The 10,000-nt window shown below is 42.5% G+C and overlaps 1 protein-coding gene across 1 annotated transcript in view; it reads right to left on the reverse strand.

Moving 5' to 3' along the window:
* LOC308382209 (multiple PDZ domain protein-like) overlaps nt 1–10,000 on the reverse strand; it is a 92,082-nt gene that overhangs the window by 61,128 nt on the left and 20,954 nt on the right. Inside the window, 3 exon segments of the mRNA XM_080859901.1 lie at nt 306–394; nt 1,379–1,487; nt 6,335–6,529. Coding sequence (XP_080716027.1) covers nt 306–394; nt 1,379–1,487; nt 6,335–6,529 — 393 coding nt within the window.

The following is a 10,000-nucleotide window of genomic DNA, read 5'->3' on the forward strand; positions in this document are numbered from 1 at the left end:
ACTTAACACTAGTGCAGAGTACATGCTAACTCATTAGACAGGCCTATTGTATACGCCCATACAACATAGCAATATACAGTATGCAACAGTATGCTGAACCTCACAATCACTCATACATTTCCTGGCATTAGGCTATAGGATCCTATTTACTGTATAGTCGCCAAGGTTACTAAAATGAATACGATTACAGCGTACATGTGCATATCACACACACACACACACACACACATATTGCAGATAATGCAGTCAATGGCGCAAACGTCTCAATAGTTATAGAGAAAAGAAGAACATTCAAGACTACTCACCGCGATGATCTGGTCTCCTACGTGGATTCTACCATCTTGCTCCACCGCGCTGTCTTTCGTTATGCTCTTGACAAAAATACCAGAAGGCTCTGCAACAGGATATTACACGAATCAGAGGTTAGCCGGACAGCGCAATGGGAGATAAAGGAGAGAATGAAACCAGCCAAAAGAGAGAGCAGAGGGGATCTGCACCATATACCCACAATCCCCAGGGCATAGGGGCCTTCACACACAGGATACTCCAGCCCAAGTTTGTGCTCAAGTTCAGCTGCCTTACACTCCCACTATCTCTACCTCTCTCTCCCTCTCTCTCTACCTCTGTTTCTCTTTCTACCTCTGTCCCTCTACCTCCCTCTCTCTCTATCTCTCTCTTTCTCTACCTCTGTCTCTCTTTACCTCTCTCTCTCCCTCCCTCTACCTCTACGCCTCTCTCTCCACCTCTCCCTCTCTCTCTACCTCGCTCTCTCTCTACCTCTTTTTCTCTACCTCTCTCTCAACCTCTACCCCTCTCTCTCTACCTCTTTCCCTCTACCTCCCTCCGTTTCTCTCTACCTCTCTCTCTCTACCTCTGTCTCTCTTTACCTCTCTCTCTCCCTCCCTCTACCTCTGTCTCTCTCTCTCTCTACCTCTGTCTCTCTACCTCTACCCCTCTCTCTCCATCTCTCTCCACCTCTCTCTCTCTCTCTACCTCTGTCCCTCTACCTCCCTCCGTTTCTCTCTCTCCCCCTACCCCTCGATCGCTCTCTCCACCTCTCTCTCTCCCTCCCTCCTTAAACTATATATGCCTCTAAATGTGTGTCTACCTATTCTTAAAAAAAGGAGACATTACAGGAGACATGCCCCATATTGTTGCTATCTCAGTATAACAGAGGGCCTTGTAAGGAAGCACATTTACATATCAAAGTGTTTATCCATGGGTTAAGCACACAGGCATGGTAAATAATTAACTCTGTCGGGTTCATTCGCTACACTGTGTGTGGGTGTGTGTGTGTGTGTGTGTGTGTGTGTGTGTGTGTGTGTGTGTGTGTGTGTGTGTGTGTGGGATGGGGAGAGGCAGACCGAAGCGCGCCAACCTGAGTTCTTGTCCCCCACGTAGCCGGCGATGGTGATACCAAGGCCTTGGGCGTTCTTCGTCAAGCTCACGTCAAACGCGTCTTTCTCCGCCTCCTCTTCCTCATAGCCCTGAGAAAGGAAAAGACGACAGAGTGGAAGTGAGAGAAGTTTCTTCAAAGGGAAGCAACGATGAGCAGAACCTTGAACAGACACTAGTATACAGTCATTACTGTTACACTCATCGCATTGAACAGAAACGTATCCTACTATACAGTCCTAACCATAACACTCATCGCAACTGTGTGACGTCTGATCCTAGCATACATTTACTACCTTCAACTCCACAGTTTCGGAGTTGCTAGCAGACACGAACTAGCCAAAAATAGCATTTCCAGTATAACCCCACCCCCCTAAACTCCAAGTGTTTATTCCAGATATAAATGATTCAGTCGTGAGAAAACCCTAGTGGTGACATTCCTGTGAGAATATGATTCCTTGGGCACCAGTGATTGAGTACTTGGCAGGGGTTCTGGTGGTTGTAGCTATTTGAAGCAAGATACCAACCCCATGGAGCTGGCTAAGACAAGCCTGCTTGATGCCACAACTCTGCTGAGTTCAGTTACCATGACGAAGGAACCCCTCTTGAAATGGAGACAGACAGACGACTGTGATGTTCCAACATTTGCTATGAATTTGCCAGAGTCACCATGACGAAAGAAAAAGTAAATGTGACATTCGACCAAATTATCTCTGTAGGTTCTCCTTTGTACGTCGCTTTGGATAAAAGCGTCTGCTAAATGACTAAGTGTAAACGTTAATTAAAGAATCCCTTTTGAAATGGAGACGACTATGTATAGGAGATGTAGACAGGGAGACAGAGGAAGGGAAATGATGGGAAGAGAGAGACAAGGAGAGAGAGGAAGGGAAAAAGAGATGTGATAAGAGAAAAGGGACACTGTGGGAGAGGAGAGATAGAGAGAGAGACAGACAGAGAGAGAGATAAAAAGAGAAAGAGAGGGAAGGAAAAGGAAGAGAGAGAGAGATAGAGAAAGAGATAAAAAGAGAAAGAGAGGGAGAGGGAAGGAAAAGGAAGAGAGAGAGAGATAGAGAGATAGAGAGAGGTCCTGTGATGTCTTCTGCAGGGCAGCTGAGGCATGTTGTGACTGTGCGGGTGATGCTGGTGCCCAGACCATCACTCTCCTCAGACGACTGTGATGTTCCAACATTAGGCTCAGACTGTATGCCTACATGCCCACATAAGAGGATAGTCTCAGCCATTTACCAAACAAACACAAGAAATGTAAGCATAGTGCTTTGGATCAAACCAAAGCATACAGTATCCTACATAGTGTCCAACTATGAACAACAACTAGTGTACAACATGCAGTCACCCTGTAGTTGGATGGTGCTTTATAGACTAACAGCTGCTTAGTGTTTCATCTAAAGACACACAGACCACATCAAAACTGCCCCCACCATAGACAGTTTCAAGACAAGACTAAAAACAAACCTATTCTCTTTTCTTATTCTCTTAGCCTATATGTGAAATTCTCTATTTATTACGGTATGCTGCTTCTTAGTGCTGCTAATCATAATGTCTCTTACCTGCAATTTATTGATTTTAATGTTTTATTTATTTTCATAATTATTTTTATTTTATTTTTTATTTTTATTTAAGTTTCTTTTACTGTGTTTCAATTTAAATGTTATTACTGTTTGTTTATGTAAAGCACATTGAATTGCATAATGTACGAAATGTGCTCTATAAATAAATTTGCCTTGCCTTGCCTTGCCTTGCCTTGCCTAAAGAGTTACAATATTTATGCAAAGAAATACACTTGAATTGCACCAAGGTCCCTAAACACAGCACGGTATTGAACACAGGCTGAACAGATCTGATAGGCGGGGATTAACCACAACCTTGACCTACCCGACCTCTGCATGTGTTAGTGTGTGTGTGTGTGTGTGTGTGTGTGTTTGTGTGTGTGTGTGTGTGTGTGTGTGACTCAGCAAACTGACCTGACCTTTCGACCCTTCCAGGCTAAGAGCTGACTCTGGAACCGATCCAGTGCCAGATCAGAGGCTGGTGTGTGTGTGTGATCAGAGGGTGGTGTGTGTGTGTGTGTGTGTGTGAGTGCGTGTGCGTGCGCTTGTGTGAGGTGTGTGTGTGCGTCTGTGTAGTGTGTGTGTGCGTGCGTGCGTACATGTGTGTGTGCTTGCATCAGTGTGTGCATGCTTGTGCGTGTACATATCAAACCAACAAATACTTGACCTGAAATCTGACCCCTCACTGTCCGTGAATAGCACTGAGGTTGTATTGTATTGAAGAGCCAACACCAGCAGCTATATTATAAACTATCTGCCCTGGGTTAAGGCCAGCCTAAAAGATTAAGGTGGCCAGCACTACACAGTACCAAGGAACATACTACATATTTTCCTTTAAAACACACCAAGGTAGGTAAGGTTGGGTTATATGTAAGGTTGAATGTAATATATAATATTGGATGCAATAAATAAGCTAATATTGAATTGAATATGTTATATTAAAACACACCAAGGTAGGTAAGGTTGGGTAATATGTAAGGTTGAATGTAATATATAATATTGGATGCAATAAATAAGCTAATATTGAATTGAATATGTAATATTAAAACACACCAAGGTAGGTAAGGTTGGGTGGTATATATAATATTGGATGCAATAAATAAGCTAATATTGAATTGAATATGTAAAGATGGAACTGCAAAATAGCTATTCAACTGTTAATTTGTATCATTTCTATCTGTAACATATTTTGATGTTTCCTGCTCTGATTGGCTGCTGCCTGGTTGTTATTGCAGGGTACCCCCAGGATTTTTCATCTCAAATTTAAGACTTTTTAAGACCTTTTCAAGACCACTTTAGATGAAATTTAAGACCAACATCGCACCTTTCCTGATATGCATAATTTTATGAAAAAAAAAAAAAAATGTAATCATAAGACAACCATTTAAAACAATAACTATGAGGGGTGGACGTGTGAGTGTGTGTTTGTGTACATGTGTGTGTGTGCATGCGTGTCTGGATACGTCTGTGGGTGAACCTGTGTGCGGTTGTAATACAACAGATCCTACAGCCTTTGGAGCTCTGCGCTTTTGGCAGCAATCTGTTCATCCAGTATGATGAGTTCAGCCAACTTATTATAGCGGGAGCTTTTCCATTAAAGTTGCTGTGTTTTTGAGGTGTTTGTTGCAATTAAATTGCGGAAGCAAGTGGAAGTTGTGATAGAGTTGCGAATTTTCCTCTTTGTAATTATAAGAGTTATTTGTTAAAAATAAGTTATTAATAAACAAACATTCATTAAATAACAAAACCATTGAGAAATGGTCCTCTAAAATAATAACCTCACCAACATGCCAAATAAAAGATGTAGCAAAAATGTAGCAAAATAGGCTGTTAAATGTATATTACTTGTATTGTTGTTATGGAAACAAACACCGTTTAGTATTGGACTTTTACTTTGACATCATTCAAATGTTCCTCTCGTGGAAATGGCAACAGCTGTTATCAAGAAACATAGTTATGCGATGTAATGCTAAACACGTAGTGAGAACAGTACATAGCAACAACGAAGTGCAGCTGTTGGTATTACAAAAGGACCACCAGTAAGACTGAATAAAGTGTTATGAATATCTCAGCCTTCACATATAATGGGGAAAAAACTGCCTGTGTCACTGATCTGACGTCCGGTCATGCACGCCTTTCTGCCGTTTTCAATCGGTTTTGCTATCCTTGTTAATTTATTTTATCTGTATAGGGGTTTATGTTGTTCAATCTCATATATGAATTTAAAGTTGTCCAATTTCAACTAACCCATTCTTCAACACTATGCTACCTTATCTTCAAACAGAAAGTAAGTTAAAATCTCAATTGCAACAGCTTTAGAGGGTTTGGGAAATAATCGCTGCTGATTTGATGTTTGGTGGAGTCAATCCAGAATTAGTGTTGATGAAATTATAATCAAGTCACTCAAACTGCCGTGAAAAAAACGGGAGTCGCTGAAACTGTTGTTGCATCCCTGTACAACATTGTGTTCTTAAATGTTAGACGTTTCAATTTCTTTAAATCACCCAAAAGCCCCGCTCCACTGTTGCCTGTGATAGCAGACGCTTATTAACTAGCATTACCCTGTCCCTGACAGGGCAGTGTCCTAGATAACTGTCTAGCTAGCTAGCGCAGCTAGTGAATAGTTAACGTTAGCTAGTTTTATCCTTTATATCGTGTCAGCATCTCAGCCAGTTCAGAGTCATATACAGGTTGCCTGGTATTTTGGATGCGACGTTTGGGTGTACTAAGATTCGTTGTCACAACGAACAATAAACAAATGTGGACTTGATGAACGAAATTTAAGACCTGTTGACGAAATTTAAGACCTGTTGACGAAATATAATACCTTTTCAAGGCCTTAAATTATCAATACTAAATTTAAGACTTTTTCAAGTTTTTAAGACCTCGCGGGTACCCTGTATTGTGTGAGCATATTATATGCTCATATAGGAGACTGATGGAACTGGAAATATTGCTATCTGTTGTAGTAAGACATTGACTGCTTGTTCTGTATCTGCAACTCACTTTGGATGTGTACTCTGTCTGTTTCTCCCGGAGCAAATGACACGTGACCCCCCCCCCCCCCCCTCTTCCCTCTAAAACCTTTATAACTTGGTATCACCCCCCCTCCCCCATAGGTGAAGCCCTCACTGTCTCCCCCCATCCTGTCACCTAAAGGGTGTGGCCCTCCCCTCTTCTTTTGTGTTCTACTTGACTGAAATGGATAAATGCCAACACACAATGCTATCAGGTAGGCCTTTCTCTGAGCAGCAGCTGAGAGGGGGTCTCCACACTGAAATAAACCTACAGAAACATGACTTCGTCTCCGGTGCCTTCATCCACTTTAGCGTGCTTGTTAATATTCTGTCAGTAATATTCGAGCTCCTGACCTGTTGCTCGGCGACAGTCGCCAAGCCTGGAGGGGGCGCTGTGGTGGAGGCGTCTTCCATGTTGCCCCGGGTGATGACCAGCTTGACGCGGTTCCCGCACTGCCGCAGCACCTGGGCCACCTGCTCGCTTCCCATCCCGTACAGGTCCGTGTCCCCGATCTTCAGGATGTGGTCCCCGCTGTGCAGTCGGCCATCCTGACACACACACACACACACACACACACACACACACACACACACACACACACAGACAAGAGGGATAGAAGGGATAGAAGAACACAGAATCTTACAAACAGAACAGGAAGGAATTTGGAATGGAATCTGAACTGCACTACACATTGAATTGATTTAGATTTAACGGCTTTTTATTGATCTTAACTAGACTAGTTGAATTGAATTGTATACAATCATCATTAAATCGAACGACGAGGTTAATACGGGTTAATGAACTTTGATTTACCGTTACATTGAAAAGTATAAACCCTAACGTACAAGTAGCACAGCACTTACGACTTACAATGCTAGGCTATCACAATGAAAAACCCTTTTGTGTATACCCTTTTCTTTTAAACTGTGTTTATTTAAATATAATAATTTATTACAATTTACTCTAAATACTGAATACCACAGATTAAATATGTTTTCCACTGTTTGTAATGCATACTATATCTTGATGAATCTTAATGCGGTGCAGTATATATTTAGAATACATCATAAACGTTTCAGTGGTTTTGATTGAGGGTGAAGCAACCGAGCATAGCTATGTGTTATTCATCATAATGTAATATCTGGACATTACAATGATGAGTTGGGTATACTGTGAACCCGTAAGGAAACACTTCCTCAGTGCCCACAGATTATGTGTCAGATTCAGCACAAATGAACCCAAAGGTAGAGGCGGTCAATACGCTATACATGCGAGATTCCCAGATCAATACGGCCATGTTATGGGGTGTCTGTGTGTGCTGATAAAGCACTTACCGGCGCAGACACACACACGCACACAAGCACACACGCACACACACACACACACACACACACACACACACACATACGCACACACACACACACCAGGCATGAAAACGGGTCAGGGGTGAAAAAGGTGAGGAGGATATTACCCCTCTAGGGGGGTCCGGGGTGTGCCCCCCCGTAAGTAAAATTTTAATATTCCATATTTTAAAGCGTCAATCTGATGCAGTTTGAGATGCTTTTTTTTCCAACCTGGGGAGATCTGGAGAAACTTAGCTTCAGCCATGAGTAAAAAATTATTTTGGCCTCCTTACTTTTATTATGCAAGCCATTTCATGCCAGCCTGTCACTGGGTCTATCATTTACAGTATATGAGGCACAATGTGGTAAGGGCACCACAAAAGGCTTAATGCATAGCCCCCACGAGAGATGCCGTAACTTAACTTGTCTACTCTTCCATCCATGATTGACAGCCAATACAATGTTATGTAATTCAGATTTCAATACATTTTATTGGCAAGGCCCTTCGCGTTAATATTTCCATGCACTCGCATCCTCCAGTTATTCAACATAATAAATCAGCGGCGAAAAAAACAATACAATCATATATTCTTTAGAAGTACTAAATGATGCAAAATGTAAGGATCTCTTTTCATTTATGGAATTCTTGTCAAGAAAATATAATTCTATTGTTTTTTTCGCCGCTGATTTATTATGTTGAATAACTGGATATATATATATATATATATATATATATATATATATATTTAAATATATGTTAAGCTCCTATTAAAGTATCAATCTACTACTTCTACTTCCAGTGGCACTTGCTCTTGACTGCTTTGCCTCATAGCTTGGCGACTTGGCCTTTGCAGCTACACTCACCTTTCACCAAAGTGCTTATCATGTCAGTGCTCAGGGTCTTGTTTATGGTAACGAGACTGAAAATCGTCATCTGACGTCATGATTTGTTTTATACCTGCAAGGCTTGTAGGTTGACTGGCTGCAATAGTAGGAATTATTTGCTACGTTAACAGTCTGTAGTCAAACACCTTTACAATGGTCACTTTGCCCCAACAGAGCGATTCAAAGTTAGAACAGGGAGTCTCCGTGGCGTTTGAGTTAATGTAGCTAAATGAGCTTACTCAGTTATTCAGTAGGCTACTCCAGTTATTCACACCGTAGCCGTCTCGTAACCAGGCTAATCACATCATATGCTTGCTAACTTTTTTATACAAATGTATCTGAATGTTATACCCCTTGAAATGAATTATCTCGTTAAGTTACCGAACACGTGTTTTAACGTTGTATATGCTTACATTACGGTCACACACAAAAAATGCGTCCAGCAGGGATTCCAAAATTGTCCGGGATTTTGCCAATTAGTTACGTCTTTACACGTTTGGAAACTGTATCTAAGACTTACGTTCCACCTTCTTGCGCGAGCTCTGACTGTAGGCAGAATTGTCATTGGTCAAACTTTCCCAGTGTTGACAGATATTATCCTCCAAATACGATCATTTGGAGCCTTATTTACAATCTGGCAACACTGACGCCTGCCGCCACTGAATATGCCCCCCCCACACACACACAAAAACAAAACTCATCGAATCTACACGATTCACGTAGGTCACCTATTTTGTTTTCAAAACGGCGAATTTCGCTGAAAGGTGAGTGATTCTCATGCCTGACACACACACACACACACACACGCACACTGCAAGCAGATGAGAGTCAATTATTTAAGTCTTGATGTGATGGTGTTGTGTGCATTTGTGTATGTGTGTGTGTGTGTGTGTGTGTGTGTGTGTGTGTGTGTGTTTGTGTGTGTATTGATGCTGTCTATGCTGTCTATGCTGTCTTGGTTTAGTGAAGCCCATATCCTGAGGGGAGGTAGTTATCTCATATAGCGGCAGCATGCATAAACAGAGAGGAGGAGGAGAAGAGGATATATAAAGAGAGAGAGAGAGAGAGAGAGAGAGACAAAGGGAGAGAGAGAGAGGGAGCGAGAGAGAGGGAGGGAGAGAGAGAGAGGGAGAGAGAGAGAGAGAGAGAGAGAGAGAGAGCGCAATTCTCCGCCATATTAGATGATTCCACCTAGGCGCGGCTGGGGCCTTGTCTACGGGGACGCACTGAATGCTGATAACGCCGGTAAGTGGAGGGGATGGGGGTGGGGGGGGGGGAGTGGGAGTGGGAGAGAGGAAGACACGCTCTAGGCTCCAGTTCAGACGTCGAGGATATTGACTCAGAAGCTATGCTAGAGACTGCTTGAACTGGCGAGTGGGCAGAGAGTGTACAAATTAGAGAGCACTGCACCGCACTGCCACACACACACACACACACACACACACACACACACACACACACAGACACACACACACACACACACACACACACACACACACACACACACACACACACACACACACACACACACACACACACACACACACAGGCAAATAGACCCTCTTGTACGTACATATGTTGAGTTGAAAAAATATTGATAAGCCGGACGTGGCTGATCCTTCTGGATTTGCTGACTGGATAATCCCAGAACAGTAGTCTACACGGGTATTTAACAAGCTCCTCTCCACCATCATAAAGGGTCCAGGAAAAAACTAACCTCACCATTACAAACCCGTGGGACCCTTTCATTGCATGGTTTTGAACTGAATTCCCCCATGTCAGATTAGACAG

The sequence above is a fragment of the Sprattus sprattus genome, assembly GCF_963457725.1.
Source record: "Sprattus sprattus genome assembly, chromosome: 21".
Taxonomy (NCBI): Eukaryota; Metazoa; Chordata; class Actinopteri; order Clupeiformes; family Clupeidae; genus Sprattus; species Sprattus sprattus.